General features: G+C 41.7%; 1 protein-coding gene across 3 annotated transcripts in view; it reads right to left on the bottom strand.

The window, feature by feature from the left end:
- sidt2 (SID1 transmembrane family, member 2) overlaps positions 1-20,167 on the bottom strand; it is an 83,748-nt gene that overhangs the window by 28,350 nt on the left and 35,231 nt on the right. The window contains exons 9-15 of one of the 3 annotated variants that reach the window (XM_048562052.2): positions 19,323-19,416; positions 16,395-16,450; positions 14,048-14,059; positions 9,029-9,100; positions 7,919-7,990; positions 2,325-2,440; positions 192-265 (exon numbers count right to left, since the gene is read on the bottom strand). In XM_048562052.2, the coding sequence (XP_048418009.2) occupies positions 192-265; positions 2,325-2,440; positions 7,919-7,990; positions 9,029-9,100; positions 14,048-14,059; positions 16,395-16,450; positions 19,323-19,416 (496 nt within the window). Of the gene's footprint in view, positions 1-191; positions 266-2,324; positions 2,441-7,918; positions 7,991-9,028; positions 9,101-13,794; positions 13,852-14,047; positions 14,060-16,394; positions 16,451-19,322; positions 19,417-20,167 lie in introns of all 3 variants that reach the window. The other 2 variants (XM_059639120.1, XM_048562053.2) reach the window with 2 other exon arrangements.

The raw sequence follows: 20,167 nt of genomic DNA, 5'->3' as shown, positions 1-20,167 counted from the left end.
CTTCCCTGGTTAATTAGCCTGCTCAGATAGTGGTGCCATCAGCTAATGCCACAGAGCAGATAGTGCTTTAAAATGATGTCCCATGCAGTACCAGAGCCTCAGGGGGAGGAGGATTGTAAAAACTGGAGAACAATTAAAACAAATGACAATAAGATATGCAGCAAATCTCTGATATTAGAAACTTGACTGACCAGAAATAGATTTTATATTTTTTGCTGAGAACCCGCTTGTCCTTCCGAGCAAGGTCAGAGACGTACAGAAATCTCTGCAAATATAGAAAGAAATGAAGAGTTTTTATTTAAGAAAGGGTTACTGCTCTGTTCCTTTCTGTGGGGTTGTCCAAGGAATGAGTATTCACCTCAGAATACGTAAAATATAAATCAAGCACCATGAGGTACAATCAGCTTCCAATTCTGCAAATTAGAAGCAGATCTGACCTCTCACCACTTACCTTTCTGGTTTGTGTTTAATTCCTCTGTGGACGTGTGTGGGAGGGTGGGGGAGAAGACTTCTGTGCAAATCAGCAGGAACCCCCAGGAAGCGGTGTAAGCTAACTTCACGATTCACAGAACTAATTGAATAACGACAGCCATGGCCGAATAGGAGCAAAAGACTTTTTGCTTCAGACGGTCATGGGTTCAAGCCTCGATTTGGAGATTGGCACAATTCAGAGCACAGTTGTAATTGGGGTCCTTCAGAAATGCCATTAAAAGTGAGGGCCTACTTCACGTGAATGCAGCTGATCCCAAGACACCCTTTTTTTTGAAACTGAGCATGAGAGTTTTGCAAGTACCGACAGCAACGTTAATCCCTCAACCAACAAACAGGTTGGCTGATCTTTTATCACATTTCTATTTGTGGGAGCTTACTGTGTGTAAAGTGGTTTCCTTAAAAGTATTTAATTGACATATTTATGAATTTCGTGAAACTCACTATATAGTTTCTTTCTTTTCTCAAGATATAAAGTGCTCATATTTTAAGTGGGTTTGCACCTCAGCTTTAATGAAACAGAAAGCTAATGCATTAAGGCCTGCTATTCTGGTCTCACATTGTGTAAGTATGAGCCCTAATAAACAAAAATAATGTTTAGCATACTGTTGCTAATTGTAGACTACAACTGGGTCTAAAGCCAAGAGCGGGAGACGAAGAAACTAAGCCTACAGGTGAGCACAATAACTAGGGATACAATAGTATAGTGGTTATGTTACCGGTTTCGTTAACCCGAGGTCTGAACTAATAATCATTTTTAAAATGTTATTTCAAATTCACCGAGTGGCAATTTGAAACTAAAGAATTCCAAAATTAAAAAAACTGTTCTTTGTAAAATATCTTCTACTCTTCAAAACATTTCATAAGAATACAAACTCAAGAGAAAAACAAATATTTAAACTTCCAAAAAGTGGACAATTGGTGGAGGCCCTGCCATAGACAAGCCACTTATTGATATTGGCTGACAGTCAACAGCCAAGCTGTGTTTAAATTTTGAACCAGACAGGTTGATTCTGATTGGCCAGTTCATTGCCCTGATGACTGGAACAGCGAATGGTTGTCACCTATTTTGTTGAAACAGTTGCAGTGTATGTTCATATTTTTTCTATCTGCAAGGAACAGGGCTCTGTATATTAATATATGTAGCTTCCAGTACACGTGCCCCATTTTGTGAGCCTAACTGGGAATGCTAAAGTAGCTGTTGGCATCATTCCTCACACATTCAGGATTATCCAGCAAATGTTGTCCAGTTGCAAAATCTAATGTCTGACAAGGTGTTACAGGGGGTTTTGCAAGCACAGGCTGGTTGGGTACAGTTGGTACCTTTCTTATTAGAAAAAGCTGAAAGCTCGTGCTGTTTATGGTATCTTTGGAATGCATACTGTGTATACCTGGCATCACACCAGCACTGCAATTCAAAGACCACATCCTTCATTGTCTGATGGGCAGGGCTTCTTTTTGGCTTGACACACTGGCAGTGTGAAACAGTGAGATGCCTTACCATCTCGGACATAAACTGGACATTTTTTCAGACCAAAAGTTACTGTCTTAGGGACTTGCATAGGTTTGTATGATAGATAATGTGAAATGATCTGATCGGTGTAGAAAAAACCTGCAAGAATCAGATTGCTGTAGAAACTCACTCACTCACTCATGTCGTTAGGAAAGGAAACATGTCACTGACTTTATATCAATGTAGTTGATTCCTACCCCCTTCTGAAGTGGTTTACGAAACCACAGAGTTGCAAAAAGAATGGGAAATATACACTAACTGTTTCAGTGATGGAAACCTTTGCTTATAAGAGATACTGTGCGATGAATTTAAAGGCACACACCTTTGTTCTGATGACATTTTTATCGGAATCAATGTCTGCCAGGGTGTCGTACTCATCTTCCTCAATGGAGCTGAGAGAATCGAGACGTGGGCGGGTCACATTATCCAGAGGCCTCTCTGCGAAGGGACAGGGAGGATCAACAAAAGGTCAGCATGCAACCAAAGTTAGCCTCAAAGTACTCGGTTCACAGGGGAAGACAGAACTCAGTGTACAGCCAAAGAGTCCTGAATGCATTGGGGTCAGGCAGTATCATTCAGCCTGTGCTGCATTAGAGATGACTGCCCTGGTCTCGGAAATTAACAGCAGTTCTTTCATGCTTGATACTGGCAGTGCAATGTGGCACTGTGGAAGGTATCACATCAAGCAGATTTTGTCCTCACCCATTGTGGTGTCTTCAAACATTTGATCTGGAATCCTGGCCAATTTAGCCCCACATCACCATCCCCTTACCCTAGGGAACTGAGGCCAGTTACAGCTCCTTAACCCCCACTTATCGTAAATCTGAGGATTCACGTGGGATCTTCTTAAAATCAGACAGTCGTACAGCACAGAAACAGACAGGCAACACTACGTAATGTACAACTCCTATATTAATATTCAGCGGTATATGCAGCCGATGTAATCAATGAACAGGAACTCAAAATGCACACTTCTGATACATTCATATTCATGTGATTATCCCTGTTTTTAGAACATAGAACATAGAACATAGAAAAGTACAGCACAGTACAGGCCCTTCAGCCCACGCTGTTGTGCCATGGAATAATCCTTTTTCACGTAGACCTAAGAATATTTTAACAATTATAAACCAAAGCTATTCAGGGATTAATTTCCTCTAATTCAAGTGGTCAAGAGTGATTTCTTTACGCCCTATTTTTATGCAGATGTTAACCTGGTTAGTTATAAGTTAACAACTTTTGTGTTTAATCTAGTATGATCTTCACTAATATGAAGGTATCTAACGTTCTAAACTTCACTAAGCTTCTTACAAAGATGTATTGCTGAATCACCCATCTAGAACTATCATTGATCAACATGTTTAAAATGTGTCTTTAGTCAAAAAAATGACAGAAAGACCATGTTTAAATTTATGATTGAATTCCCTTTAACTATGAACTACAGGCTAGCTGTGTAACACACATGTTTCATGGAATAAGCTGAGGTTGCCTAAATTCAGTCACTAACTAGAACAGAGTGTTTGGAAAATCACATAATAGTCCTTGTAAGAAACTTGCTTTCAAGCTTGTACTTGGTCTGCAATGTCTGTGGAAGTTAGATCATGCTAGATACACGTATGGAGTGGCACCACTTAAGGTAAGTTAAAATCTAACTGAGCATGTCATAGAGTGACAGAGATATACAATATGGAAACAGACCCTTTGGTCCAATTCATCCATGCCAACCAGATACCCTAAATTAATCTAGTCCCGTTTGCCAGCATTTGGCCCATTTCTCTCTAAACTCTTCCTGTTCATGCACCCGTCCTAATGCCTTTTACATGCTGTAATTGTACCAGCCTCCACAACTTCCTGTGGCAGCTCATTCAATGCACGCACCACCATCTGCGTGAAAAAGTTGCCTCTTAGGTCCTTTTTAAATCTTTCTGCTCTCACCTTAACCCTTTGCCCTCTAGTTTTGGACTCCCCACCCTGGGGAAGAGACCCTGTCTGTTTACCCTATACATGCCCCTCACAATTTTATAAACTTCTATAAGGTCACCCCTCAGCCTCCTATGTTCCATGGAAAAAAGCCTCAGTCTATTCAACCTCTTCCGACAGCTCAAACCATCCAACCCTGGAAACATCCTTGTAAATCTTTTCTGAATCCTTTCAAATTTCAGAACATCTTTCCTATGGCAGGGAGACCAGAATTGCATGCAGTATTCCAAAGGTGGCCTAACCAATGTCCTGTGCAGCTGCAACATGACCTTCCAACTCTTGTACTCAATGCCCTTTTCACCTTTTTCACTATCCTGTCCATTTGCGATTCCACTTTCAAGGAACTATGAACCTGCACTCCGAGGTCTCCTTGTTTGGCAACAGTCCCCAGGATCTTCCCATTAAGTGTATAAGTCCTGCTCTGATTTGCCTTTCCAAAGTGCAGCATCTCACATTAAACACCATTTGCCACTCCTTGGTTCATTTGCCCATCTGATCAAGATCATGTTGTTCTCTGAACTTTGGAAAGGCAGCAGTACCTCACTATAATACTGTCAGATAGACTATAACCTCTAATATATCATTTTAAAATCCTTTAAAGAAACTGTTTTTAAGAACAAGATGAGTCATACCATTTGGCTGGATCAGATCAATCAACCCAAATCAGCTGTTACATTTAAAAGGGGGTTGGGCTCACTTGGGCATGAAGGGGAGCATAGGTGGAGAGAAAGAGTCAGGGGGAAGAAAGAGGGAAAGACAGAGAGAAAGAGAGACATGAGAGAGAAATACAGATAGACAGAGTGAGTGAGAGAGAGAGAGAGAGAGAGAGAGAGAGAGAGAGAGAGAGAGAGAGAGAGAGAGAGCGCGAGAGAGAGAGAAAGAGAAGGAAAATGTCTTTAAAATGATATTAGTTGCCCTGGCTCACAAAAAAGTGTTTTATCACTGAAATGAAAACTCAAAGCTCAGCTCGAGTTCTTTTGTTTCTCACAATCTTCCCCAACTGCTTCACTCTCAGAAACTTACAATCAACTGAAACCAGTTTATAGCGTTCACAGTAACCATCTACCCTTAAGGGAGAGGTTCGAACTGTTGGTAGCAGTAACAGCATCATGTTCAGCTCCTCCCCTGGGATTTGACTCCTTCTCTGCAGCTAACAATTTTGTGAATTCTCTTCTTAAACGTGGATGCCATTAATTACATAATCCACAAACACATTCTCAAGCAATTTAGTCAGTTTCCAATGAGGGCATGACACAGAGGATATGCAAGGTTTAGTGCATTTTTGTGATAAAACGATTTGAAATCACAGTCAGTATTGGGTACACAGACTTAGCAAGTTCAGTATTACATGAATCAGTAGCCCCCCCAGATCAGCTAGTACCACACAGGCGGACTCACACCGACAAAGTTCATATGGCATTTACTTAGTTTCTTCCACTCCCTCCCCATCAATACCCCCTCCCCTCCCTCAAATACTCTTACCTCCTGAAGTCACTGACATTTATTTGTTGGATCCCATTTCCAGGCAGAGGTAACTCACTAGCATCTATAAACAGACAGTGGGCACTTCACCTCTGGGGAGCATCATTCTTTGGCCTTGTGCATTGTCTAGAGGAGTGGGGGGTTGAGGGTTGTGGTGTTGGTGGGAGGGGGCTAACCATCAAGTGTGGTACCATGGCTGATTTCAATCTGTCTCAGCCCTGCCTTTCAAAGTCCAGCCAATCAGCATTATTTTAAACCCAGCCTCAAACCCTACAGCAAACCAGGGCTGGATGCAAAAGTGTATCCCAAACTGATATTACTGTAAAATGAAGAAATAACTGTCAATTACTCCTCACATGAAACTGCTAAGTCTGTGCCTCAACACATGACAATGGGATTGAAAAATCAGGGGCAAGTTGATCAAATTGTCACTGTACATTGATTCTCTCATGATTCTTTTTACAGAAAAGAACTGTTTATACTCTTATAGAAACACTACCAATATCGAAACCTCTTAGACGAATACAGAAGCTCTGCTGTTTGAACTGGTCTTGCCCTGTTGGGTAAAAAGCAGTTTTAAGGTAAGTTAAACAGTCAATTGTAATGAGAGTCACCTGGGCATGTCCTTGGGTTCAAACAAATTAATAACTTGATTCTAGGTCAAATCTCCTCATCTAACCCCTACACAGTGTAGAAACAGGCCATTTGGCCCAACAAATCCATATATCACCCCTCTGAAGAGCATCCCACCCAGACTCAGTCCCAGTCCACTACCCCTGCATTTCCCATTATCTAACCCACTTAATCTAAACATCATGGGCAATTTAGCATGGCCAATCCACCTACCCCACACATCTTTGGACTGTGAGGAAACCTACTCAGCCACAGGGCAAATGTGCAAACTCCACATAGACTGAGGGTGGAGTCGAACCCAGGTTCCTGGTGCTATGAGGCAGCAGTGGTAACCACTGAGGCGCCATGTCACCCCTATATGTTCTACTAACTCTGACAACCACACCCCAGTGGCCTGAATGTGCTTTCCAGGCCCAATTCTTACTATGAGTCCCTCTCTACCTCAGTACTAATAGGAGATCTTGTGGCCAGTATATGGCATTGTAGGACTTGATGACTACTGAAAGCACATCATAATATGATCAAACAGGTTGGTTATCAATTTGTAAATCCTTCTGAGTATGCGGTAACTGAACATTTCCTGGTCAGATAGATCGTGTGGTAGCTACAGTGCAACAGGAATGATAGAAACCCTACAGTGTGGAAGCATGCCATTTGGGCCATCAATTCCACACTGACCCTCCAAAAGAGGGCCTCACCTAGATCAACCTCTACTCTATGCCTGCAACCCTGCGTTCCCCATGGCAAATCCATCTAACCTGCACATTCCTGGACTATGGGGCAATTTAGCCTGGCCAATCCACCCTAATCTGCACATCTTTGGACTGTGGGAGGAAAGCCACGCAGACACAGGGAGAATATGTAAGCTCCACACAAGAGAGTGGCCCAAGGGTGGAATTGAATTTGGGTCCCTGGTGCTGTGAAGCAGCAGATCTAACCCCTGAGTCACCGTGCCACCCTATGCCTCCCAATGAAAGAAATTCCACCCTCAGGTCCCTGATGTGAACAAGTGCCAGCCTTGGTCTGTGGGGTTAGTGCACTCATTGCTGAACCCGTCTTCTGAAACCCATAAGGTACAACCCCTCTGAAGAAGTATCTTACTGGACTGTAAACTCTTTCTCTCTCCACAGATGCTGCCAGATCTATCCCTTGCTCCTGCCCTAATCACTTCTTCCTCATCGAAACCAACCTGTCAGTCAATTTAGCTTCTCCATCAAAAACTAACGGGGGAATGAATGATCTCATTTCTGCTACCCCGGGGGCTAATGCACTTATCCCAGGAGTGGTGCAAACAGTCACAGATACACAGAGGACACAGTTTGCATACTCCATGGTGGTTCCTATTCAGCTGCAAATAAACTGGTAATAGAAATAGATCATTTAAAATAATAAACAAAATATTACAGTGGCCTGGTCTCTAGAGTTGATGTGGTGGAATTTTTCATTGACCAACATTCGCTACAGCAGCTTAAACTGTCAACATGTGTGTGTCATCCTGACTTGCTAGTTCTGGCTGGATATTCTCCTGGAGCATGGCAATCACATGACCTCATGCCAAGTCAAACTGCCTTGATCCGAAATTTCCAATATTTCTGTAAATATTAATCCAAACAATGGGAAAGCACATCATTTTTAAGGGCCCATTATTTCCCATCAGTTTTTGCTAACATCAGTGTCCAAGAAATTGAGTAACATGATAAGAGCAGCAGTGGGCCATTCAGCCCTTCAAGAATGCTCAATGAAATATCCTGGCTCAAACTCTAAGAGGTGGATTGTGTACTGAGATGCAATGATGAATGGCAATTTGAGATAATGCCTTACCCATGTAACCATAGGTGGAATCTGACTCCATGCTATCTGTGATTGCTTCAGATCCAAGAATGGAACCATTCTCTGCAAAAACAAATGAAGGCAAGCCTCTTAGAATTATAAAGTATCACACATATTTACCATATAGGCCATTTGCCCAACAGGTCCATGCTGATTTCCACAAACCCTTCTCCCAACCTCTTCACCTAATCCCATCAAAACAGTACGCTATCTATATGATACTCATGTAACTAACCTTAGTAACTAACCCCTTTCCTCCTGATCTGGTGAATAGGGAGTACCAGCATTGAGGTTTTACTATCCCTCAGTGGGAGAGTCCAGTATTTCTGGGTCCTGAGGAAAATGTCAGTGAAGTTGTCAAAGAGATAATCATCTGTTGTACAACCTGGTTTGATATTTGAAGTTACTCAGTAGAAACTGGTAGCTTTTACGATAAGGTTTGGATATTATAAATATGGTAGGATTAGGTTAGTTACTGGGCTCTTAATCCAGAGGCCCAGGGTAATCACCCTGCAGACATGATTTAAATCATCTCATGTCTGATTTAATTCCAAATGGAAGCAAAGAGACGGTATCAAAAATAAATGAAAATGAAACAAATTGATTCACTTTAGCAAAAGGAATCTTCTGTCCTTACCCAATCTAACCTTCAAATTATTCTGGTTCCACATACAAACATGGCTGACTCTTGACTGCTGTCTGAAGTTGGAGGCCTAACAAGGTGCTCAGTTGTAGCAATTTACGACTAAGAATACCCTTAAAGAGAAAGGTTAACTACCGTATCCAAAGGGAATTTGGGAAGGGCAAGAAATGGTGGCTTTGACAATGAAGCTCAAATCCCAAAGATGGCTTTTTATTTTTTAAAAAACATTATTTCTTGAAGACTCTTCTCCAATGGGCACAGAATGAAGGGTGCAAGGATTGGAAAGTCAGCCATTTTGGTGATTGGAAAACTGAACACATTCAAAATCAGGCGTTCTAACCTCCATGTCTCGCACAGTGACATTAAGTGAGATATTGCTGTGGGAGCAGAATGCCCCTCCAAGTCATTTCTAATATGTTTCACATTAGCTCTAATACATTATTAATAGTGGGTCTTACCAAAAGAGCCATAGCTTTGACACGCTGAGCTTCCAGTGTAGAGGTCAGGGCTCTGGGGGGTGTAACTACCAGCTGAAAATGAACAGACATTCAACTTTAAACAATGAATCCATAGAATGGTTATAGCAAAGAGGAGGTCATTCTCTGCTGATCCTCTGTAGGAAGAAATCTCCTAGTATCACTTTCCTGCCTTTTTTTGTCTGTAATTTTACAAATGTTTCCTTTTCAGATTATGATGCAACTTTTTGTGAAAGCCTCAACTAAACTTGCCTCCACTAAATTCTCACACAGTGCATTTCAGATCCTAACTATCCACTGTGTGAAAAGTTTCCTTTCACATCACCTTTATTTCTTTTGGTAATTAGCTTGAATTGGTGCCGTCTGGTTCTCAATACATCCACCAAAGGAGACAATCTCTCTCTATCTACTCTGTCCATGCTCCTCATGAACTTGAATACTTCAATCATATCTCTTTGCAACCTTCTCTTTCCAAAGAAGTCCCTACTTCTTTCAACCCTTTTAAATGGCTGAACAATCCTCATGATTATTTGTTCTGCACCCTCTCTGATGCCTTCACAGCCTTCCTAAAATGCCATCCCGCAAGTGGACATGATATTCTCGTTGACACTGAACTAGTATTTTGTACAGGTTTAAACAATGCACATCATACAGTGGTTGTGGCCAGCTGCACTTGCCTTGGGTCACTAAAGAAAAACATATAACTCACTACATGTGATTCCAGACCTACAGCAACATGGTTGACTCTCAATTCCCCTCTGGAATGGGCAATAAATGTTGGGCTAAGCAGCAAAACCCATGTCCCATGAACAAATGAAACTGACAACATGAAGGTTTCTTCTGTCTAAAGGTTGAGAAGATGTCAATGATGAAACTGTCTTCACTTTTGGCGTGAACTTGTGACAGTGAATCGGCAATTTGCCCTTCACCTGAGCCAAGTCATTTTTCCAGTTTGTTCTCTGGAAAAAGACATTTAATGGTGGTGTGAGACGGGATCCTGGTTCACCCATGCTTGTTTGGTGCAACTGAGGCCAATTTTCTTTGATTATGTGGCTTGATGCCACACTATGAGTTTGTGCCTGGCTGGCTGAACAGCAGACAAAGTCAAGAACTGTCATCAGACTTAGGCATTAAAGTAATTCATTAATACTAAAACGTTCCTATAAATGGTTCTCACTGATATAGCAGCCTCTGACTAATAGATAGGTTAGGTAAGGACCAATCTATCTTCTTCATGTGTCCACATCCATATACTCTCAAAATTCTCTCAGGTTCTAGTATTTTGCAGTGAGAGGACTTTTCGCTTACGGGAGAGTCTAGGACCAGAAGGCATAGTCTCAGATGAAAGGGCCACCAATTTAAGGTTGAGATGAGGAGGATTTTCTTCTTTCAGAGGGTTCTGAGCATTTGGAATTCCTTGCAACAGAGAGCTGTAGGGGTGTGGCGTGGAATCCTTCTCTACTTAAAGTTGAGACAAATTGATTCTTGATCAGTACAGGAATGAAGGATTATGGGAAAAACGCTGGAAGGTAGACGTGAGGAACGTTGGATCACCATGATTCTATTAAACGGCGGAGAAGACTCAGTGGGTCAACAGCCTACTCCTGTTCCTATTTCTCATACTCATACAGTCTTCCTTCTGAAAGTTCTAACACCACCCACTCATTGCAACTGCTGGGTTAACTATTAACATGTGATCTTCTTTGGCTGTGCATTAAGACAATGAGTTTCTTATCTTGTGATTTAATTGGCCAGTGAATGGCATATTGTGATTCTTCCAGGATACATCAGAGTTAGGAACATGTGTAGATCCATAGGAGGCCCATCAGCACCATCAACTAATTTAATGCTTCCAATCAATTAATTATAAAGACACAGCGAGACCTAACACTGCTTCAGCAACAAGAGACGCAACAAGATTACCAACCACGTGTGACTGCAAGGCTGGGAAATCAATACAATATTCCATCGCTTTATGCCAATTTCAAAATTTCCAATTTGTGGCCTCTAGCCGCCTCCTCTTTACCATGGACATGTCCATCCCCCGTCAGGATGGTCTCAGGGCTTTCTGCTTCTTCCTGGAACAAAGGCCTGAACCATGCCCTTCAACCACCAGCTTCCTCTGCCTGGCTGAGCTCATCCTCGCCCTGAACAACTTTCCTTTTAACTCCACTCATTTTCTTCAGGTCAGAGGGGTTCCATGGGTACCCACATGGGCCCCAGTTATGAGTGTCTCTTTGTGGGATGTGCGGAACATTCCTTTTTTCAGTCTTCCTCTGGTCCCCACCCACAACTCTTTCTCCAATATATCAATGATATCATTGCTGCTGCTTCCCTCTTGCATCCGGAATTGGAAAAGTTCATCAGTTTCACTTCCAATTTCCACGTTGTCCTCACCTTCACCTGGTCTATCCCTGACTCCTCTCTTCCCTTCCTCGACATCTCTGTTTCCATTTCTGGGGAGTAGGCTGGCCATCAATATCCACCACAAACCCACTTGATCCCACAGTTATCTCGACTACACATCCTTATATACCCTGCTTCCTGTAAAGACTCTGTTCCATTCTCCCAGAAAATTTTTCTGAAGAAGGGTCCAGACCCGAAACGTTAGCTTTCCTGCTCCTCTGATGCTGCCTGGCCTGCTGTGTTCGTTCAGCTCTCCACCTTGTTATTTCCTTAAAACCCATCTCTTTGACCACATTTTTGGACACTCTTTCTCAACTTTCCCTATCTGTTTCGGCATCCATTTCTGTTAAATATAAGCACTGTACATCATATAAACATGTAAGCATCGTCAGGAAGAAATGTGTTTCATTAAGTTACTAAGTACAGAAATGATGGATCCCATAGTCCCATTTGTTCCATGAAATTTGATGAATTTTAACTGTTAAAATTCAAGGCGTTGGTCCATGCGTTGCATGAGTGTCTTACTAGGAATTTAAATACAGATTTATTAATGTCTGCAATCTTTAGTGACATTTTCGCAGACAGGCTCCAAGGCATCATTTAGTCATAACTCATGAGCAAGGCATTGTAAAAACTAAATGCAATCAGAACACAGAATGCCCTTTCTTGTTGGTATAACATTTTTGAAAAATAAAACAACCAGAGAGCTCATTAGCTCCATTTCCATGGCAGATCTGCAACAGGAGGGGGAGGAATGGGGTGAGCATGACTGAGTCAATACCAACACTGGGTTACAGTGAGGTATACACCTTCAATCACATGAAGCAGGAATGAAATGAAACACAAGTTAACTCTTAAAAAGCTCAGTATTTCAACTGGACAAGGATGATCTCTTGTTCCTTGTGCAAAGCCAGTATGGAAAGTGGAACTGTTGTTTATCTCTTTTTTGCTACACGTGACCTTAAAATTGTCCCAACCATTAAATCAAGCTCCTTCCGCATTATCTGAAAAGCACATCTTTACTCTAGCCTCGAGAGAGTATTTACAATGCATCAGTGTGAGCCGTTCTACTTCCTGAACTGTTCACGCTGGGATTCCTGTTTGACAACACTGGTTAATTTTGTGTCAATTAGTGAAGAATTATGGGCAATTCTACTGATCTGGTCTGAGAATGGTCTCCATTATTTTACTTAAACCACTAACAGTCAACAGAAAATCAGAAGCGGAAACCACTCTGAGCTGTTCTAACATGATTAGAATTTATTTCATTTATCTGTTTGTTTCCATTGGACAGATGAAGAAGGAATGTAGAGAAACTTCCTGAAATAGACTGTTGAAAATGAAATAACAGCATGTGGCCAAAGCTTTGGACTACTTGAGTAATTTCTAGTCTCATGATGACTGTCTCCAGTACTGGCAAACATGCACTTAACATAGTCCCGTGACTTTCATTTCTCCATTATTTTGTTGAGGGGTAAAATTAACTGGGCACATTAAAATAAAAGACAGAAGGAAGCCATTTGAACAATTTACATGTTTGTCCGCTAACACAGGTAGTAGGGTCTATCTAGCCTTTTATTTCACTTAATATTGGAGTTTGGTGTTCACAACAAGAAGTTGTGAACGGCCTTGAACACAATGCAATGTTCCAAAGCACTTCACTGGGTCAAATACCAAACAAAGTTTGACACCAAGCTACACAATGAGACATGAGGAAAGGTGACCTGAAGGTTTAAAATACAGGTAGGCTCTAAGGAGCATCTTAAATGGAAAAAGAGGCAGAGGGGTTTGGGCTGGGATTTTTCACCTTAAAGCCTTAGAGATACGGTCACCATTAACAGAATGATACAATTTAGGAATGCACAACAAGCCAGAGGAGTGCTGGAGGAGCAAAGAGAGATGAATATACTTTTTAAAAAAACCTTACATATTTAGTCAATCCAGATTCAGATACATTAAGAAGTACTATTGACTGATAATGATTATATAATAAGAGACATTGAGGTTTCAATATAATGTGGTCATATTACAAGCAGGTTTTGTTTGAATACGCAAATTAAAGGGCGTGGTGGAGGTCAGGTGTCAGCAAGAGAAATGGTAACATTTATTCAAATAACTACAATGGAATTCAGCTTGAAGAATCAGTGCTTATGGCAATCAATCATTTGTAATGATCATTTCCTTCTTCCCAGCTGTAATCAGAACATATCCTTTCAGATCCATACAGTCTTAATGATCAGTAAAGTTCAGTCGGACCGATCTGATTAGCAGCCACATTGCTTTTCTAATCACACTTGTCGCTCCTTGGGACATGATTTGTGTCTTATTAACATCCCATTTACCTGCAGTTTGCAGGATAAACAGCACTGGCTTTCCGTTCATCTTTCCTGGGGGTGAGGCTGGTTGTAATAAAAAGAGAGAGGTTGGCACTGAGCTCCACCTTCCTACTACTTCCAAACAGACGTGGCTCACTTGCTGCTACAAAGATCCTTGATGGGCAGGAGGAACTGCTTTGGAATTGGATTGGATGTGAATCTGACATGATAACCAAAGTCCACTACCCATTATCATATGGCATTGTGAATTGAATCTTACCTAATAACGGATCTGCACATATAGCAACCAAAAGAGAACGGCAGCCAGAAAATAAAATGGAAAGAAGAATATAATTATTGTTGAGAATGACCAAGAGAAGAGACCAAACAGTAATTAATCATCAGCTATAGCGAAAGCAAATGAAAAGCAAACAAACCATGACTCACCCAGTGGCAAAGTTCATGCAGAAGTGGAAATATTCAGTCTTTTAAATATTATTTTTGCAGTAGATGTCCCCTCTGGGCGGAAGGATGGGGCTTCTGGGATTATTTCATTTCCCTCAAAATTCCCAAAGATTCCAAGCATTGACTTTAGGCAAAAAAAGCCGTAATTTACATTGAATGGGCTATTTTTGTCTCCAATTCTTTACCATGTATATTATGGTCTATCCAAACCAATTTGTTTGTTTAGTGTATCCTTGATGTCAGTGTGAGTGCGAATTGCCCAAATTTTGACATCAGGTTGGACAGCTGTACATTAACCTGGATGCAAATGCATGGAATTTGCTCAAGGACTTTCCACTGTAATCTCAGCAGAAGATCAGTGAAAATTCCGCTTGTCCACGTATCTGTGTATCAACTTGCTCGGACATGCTATGTAACATTTCCAGACAGGTGGGATTTGAACTCTGACCTTTTGAACCAGAAGTAGGGACATTACCACTGCACCACAATAAAAAAAAACCCTTTGGTCTCTTTTCATACACTTGCCTTAAAGTGGATGCAACAAAACTTCACTAGATTTATTACTGAATAGTCCTTTTAGGAGAGATTGGGCAAAATAGTCCCATGTTCTCTGCGCCTTAGATGAATGTGAGGTGTTGTGATTAACACTTTCAGAGGACCTCATTGGATCTCTGAAAAAGATCTGAAAAACCATCTCCTTTGACTATTCAAGTCTCTGAGGTCACACCCTCAGGAAAAGGAGTTGGCTGGTTAGACTGAGATCAAAAGGAATTTCTTCACACTGTGAATTTCTGGAATGTTTTCCCCTAAAGAAATTGACAGAACGTGAATCCTGGGATACAGGAACAGGGCAGGTAAGTAGGCCTGATCCGAAGGTCAACCTAACTTCACTAAATGGTACAGCAAGCTAGAGGTGGGACAGTGGCCTTCTTCAATGTGTACTTCCCTGTTCCCAGGTTCATGACAATGTGTCAATCAGGAGAACACTACAATCCCCAATCCAGCAAGGAAAGGTGGAAGTCCAAGACAGTGTGGAAAGGTTTCACGTCCTCCAAAATAAAACAGCCTCTGGATGGGTCAGAAACAAAATGAGCTGTAACAAGATGCTAGAAAAACTTGGGTTGTTTTCTCTGGAGCAGCAGAGACTCGGGGGAGATTTGAAAGAAGTCTACAAAATTATGAGATGCATGGATAGGATCGACAATCAGAATCTTTTTTCCCCCAGAGTTGGAATGTCTAATACTAGGGGGCATACACTTAAGGTGAGAGGGCAAAAGTTCAAAGGATGATGTGAGGGTCAAGTTTTGTTACACAGAAAGTGATAGGAGCCTGGAACACACTGCCAGGAGTGGTGGTGGAGGCAGATTTGATAGGGGTGTTGAAGGGACTTTTAGATAAGCACACGAATATGCAAGGAATGGAGGGATATGGACCAAGGGCAGGAAGAAGGGATTAGTTTAATTTGATGTCAAGTTTGGCACAACATTATGGGCCGAACGGCCCATTCCTATGCCGTACTGTTTTATTCACTGTTCTAAAAAGTGAAACTGTTGAAAAAACTCAGCAGGTCTGGCAGCATCTTTGGAGAGAAAACAGAGTTAACTTTTCAGGTCCAATGACCCTTTCTGAGTGCGGACTGTACCTGGGAAAAGGTTGGTATGTATGCTGAAGCTGAGGTGGGGGAATGGGAGAGGAGTAAATGATAGGCAGAGATGGAACCCTGAGAGATAGGTCAGGAGTTGGGCAGGCAAAGGAATGTGTAAATGTCAGCCTGGGAGAATCAATAGCTGCTAATGGAGACCATTAGACCTGCTGAGGTTTCTGTTTTTTGTTTCTCATTTCCAGCATCCACGGTTCTTTGGGTTTTTTTTTGGATCAGGCTGATCTTGTCTCATTATGTGCATTCATAACCCACTGACACCCAGGCTACCAATGTATCTGTACACCTGTAATTCATCCTACACATGCAGCAGTTACAGGGCGTTAAATCTGCATGGGGGTCCCCGGGCATTTTGGAGTAGGAAATGGTCACCTGACAACAGGTGTGAAAAAGTACCGAAGAATTATCTATTAATATCTGCTGGATGTAAACGTGCAGAAAATACAGGAGTAAGTGCCTACTCTCTCTTTCCAAAACAGAGTAAAACGAGTTTCTTAGTTACCGCACGGGTCAGATGAGATGCTTTTCCCTATGATTTTCTCTCTCTTCTTTTGCTGTCTGAAGGGAACAGGAAGAAAAACAATCATTAGGCATCAGAAGTCCATAATTTTAAAGGAGGAATAAATGTTTACTGGGATCTTTACAGTGTCTTTGGGCTACAAGATACTAATGTGCTGAAGATGCTTCAATCTCCTAGCACTCTTTACCCAATAATACACTAATAATATTGAAATAACACCAGGGTGACCAGTATCCAACACCAAGTCACTCTTTACCCAATAATACACTAATAATATTGAAATAACACCAGGGTGACCAGTATCCAACACCAAGTCACTCTTTACCCAATAATACACTAATAATATTGAAATAACACCAGGGTGACCAGTATCCAACACCAAGTCACTCTTTACCCAATAATACACTAATAATATTGAAATAACACCAGGGTGACCAGTATCCAACACCAAGTCACTCTTTATTTACTAGGTACAGAACATGGACTCTGACCAGCCAGCAATGAGGCAGTCCCCAGAATGCCTGGGACTCTTGTTTGTATTTGTCAGCCAGGACTCCCTGATTGTTAATCTCGGCAAATCAGGGAAGCCCCCACTCAATGATATCCACCTGGCTAACCTCGTTCTAATCACTACAAATATAAAAACTAACAGTCATCTGGTAAACCACACTGACTGTGACAACAGCTAACTGGGGCAACCAACCGACTGAGGCAGACCTTGCTCAGGTACTAAGGGACAGATATTTTGTCTTGCAAATTAAAACACAGCCTGATTTTCTCTTCCTTGAAACTGCTGGCTGGATATCAGCCCAAGTCAAACCTTTACCCTTTAGTGAAAAGGGAAATCATCCTGTTAAAAATGTAGGACAGTATCGTCCACTCAGACATTAAAATGCCTTTCTGAGACTTTTGGGAATCCTCTAATATTTCCTCTTTCCCATTCCAAAGGCATCACGTGTGAACACACACAGGGAGTGCAACTGTAAAGACACGGGGACGTAGAACTCCAGGTATTCACCAATGAAAAGGTTTCCATTCTATCAGACAGCAGGAAGAGGAAAACAATTTGAGAGAAAAAGGTGGTTTGTGGTGGGGTAAGAGTAGGGTTCCAATTGGTTGTGACACAGCAGTGGCCCCCGGAGCAGGGTGCAATCCTCTAACTTCCTTCCAGCTCCACAGTTAGGGGTCTTAGAATAAAACAAAGGATTGCGGGTGCTGTAGATCTGAAAGAAATACAAGTTAGAACATAGAACATTACAGCACAGTACAGGCCCTTCAGCCCTCGATGTTGTGCCGACCCGTCATACCAATCTGAAGCCCATCTAACCTACACTTTTCGATGTACTTCCTTGGGGGTCCAGAATGCCTACTCCTGCTATTTGTTATGTTCTTATGTAACAATTCAAGGAAGGGGTAGATCAGATGAAAGACAGTAAGGCTGAACATGTCGTTTTTGAGGAGGCTTTTGAAGTGGGGGAGCAATGAAGCAAAAAGTTTTGGGAGGGATTTGAGACAGCGACGTCCATTGGCAGGACAATGATATCCAGCAGAATTGCACCCAACTGCCCAAAGAGGGAGGTTATTATTTTCTGGGAACTTAAATACAAATAGGCAGATTAGAAGGCGGCTATTCAATGCTTTGAGTCTGTTCCACCCTTCAACAAAATCATAGCTCTTCAGACTGTGGCCTTCACCCCACATTCCTGCCCACTGTCTATCTTCTATGTGCTTTATATCCTTTACCAACTGTGATAGACACGGATAGTATGGGGAGGTGAGATGCACAACTATGCTGGAGAAACGCAGCAGGTCTAGCAACATCTATGGAGAGAGAAACAGAGTTAACGCGGGACTCAAGATGTTAACTCAATTTCTTCTCTACAGATGCTACCAGAACTGCTGTGTTCCTCCAGCACTTCCTGTTTTTGTTTCAGAGATATTAGCTTTACTTTGGGATAATTTTGATAGTTTCAGGCAGTCTTTCCTCAGGCCTGTTGAATCCTGCTCTTTCCTGCTCAGCATTCTGCTAAAGGTACAATTCAAAAGATTACTGTTTTGCTGACAGCCTGTAGCTTTAAAGAGCATTGGTTAGACTAGAGGTCTGCCTGAGCCCTAATGTTCACCAAAATCACAGGGAGCCTCTAGGAAGTCTGCAGCTCTTTCTTTATATACAGAGTCAGCCTATCCAGCCTTTCCTTATAAATCAAAACCTCCAGTCCTGGTAAATCTTTCCTGAACCCTCTCCAATTTAATAATATCCTTCCTATAAGCAAGGAGACCAGAGCTGGACACAGTATTCCAGAAGAAGCCTCACCAACGTCCTGTACAACCTCAACATGACTTCCCAACTCCTCTACTCAGTGATCTGGGCAATGAAGGCAAGCTGCTGAACACCTTCTTCAACACCCTGTTTATCCGTGATATAACTTTCAGAGAATTATGTATCTGAAACAAAAGATCAAAAGACTAGTTCACGCAATGGCCCTGCATGTCTATTTTCCTGGCTACACCAATAAGATGAATATGACTTTGCAGTTCCTAATGACGTTGATTTTCTCACTCACTATATTGCAGGTTTAAATGCAAACACAATGCCTGGTAAATGGGTATGGCTCATCAAAATTCTAGACTAGAGAGTCACAATGACAGCCAGTGTTACCCTTGACTAGTGACAGTAAACACACTACTTCGGTAAGGATCTCTGCCTGATAACAGATTTTAGGGAGCAAGGACCAGGGACACTCAAAGTGGAAAGGAACTGAAACATCTTGAATAGATGCAATGTTATTCTTAATGATTGAAAGACAGATATGAGTTCTCAGGTCTGGAAAAACCATTTGAGGCAGCTTTGTGGGGAAAATGACGCTGATTGTTCTCCAAGCCAGCAGAGAGTGTTCTAAAGCCCCTTACCGACTGTGCTCCCAGCAAGCGATGATCAACGTGAGCAGGTAAAATGCCAGGAAAATTCCCAGACTGAACAACGTCCCTTTAATATAGGCCACAGCTGTGAACGAGGAAGCAAAATGAAGAAAAACTCAATTAACAAGAGCCCTGTAGTTCAACATTCCCTAAAAATTTAAGCAAAAAAAAATCATGACGTGCCCATATATATGGCGTCTCAAGATTAATGAACATCTCAGACTGATTTACAGACATTGAAGTATATTTAAGGTATAGTCTCTGTTGTAATGCAGCCAATTTGTGCACAGCAGGCTCCCACATATGGCATTGTCACAATATCTTACAGTCTGTTTCTGCAGTCTTGATTGAGGAGTGAATATTGACCAGGAAACCAAGAATAATTCTCCTGTTCAACATCAAAATAGTGTCATGGGATCTGCGTATTCACTTGAAGGGGGCTAGATGAGATGTCTATTTAGCACCCCATCCAAAAGACAGTTCCTCTGATAGTGCAGCAATCTCCCAGGCATCGACTGTGTATATCAGAGTGTATTTTTATACTCAACTCCAGGAAGCAGAACTTGAAGCTACAAGCCTCTGACTCAGAGATAAAGCATTATGCATTAATCAACAGAATTTGCAGTTAATGCAAAAGGACACAGAATTCAGGACTACTTAGTACAAACATAAATTCAAGAGTGGCTAGACTCCAGTACGTATTTGTTAATTTTTTTTAACAAAGGGCCACAATCCAATCCAATGCTTGTCTCAATGTCATGCTGTAATACGCTACATTGCACAATGAATAGTTTCAATTGGACAGACACAGCCATTTTGCCACACAAAGAGTAGAA

The sequence above is a fragment of the Stegostoma tigrinum genome, chromosome 32 (assembly GCF_030684315.1).
Source record: "Stegostoma tigrinum isolate sSteTig4 chromosome 32, sSteTig4.hap1, whole genome shotgun sequence".
Taxonomy (NCBI): domain Eukaryota; kingdom Metazoa; phylum Chordata; class Chondrichthyes; order Orectolobiformes; family Stegostomatidae; genus Stegostoma; species Stegostoma tigrinum.
The sequence above is the reverse complement of the archived record's forward strand: the minus strand, read 5'-3'. Positions and strand labels throughout refer to the sequence as shown.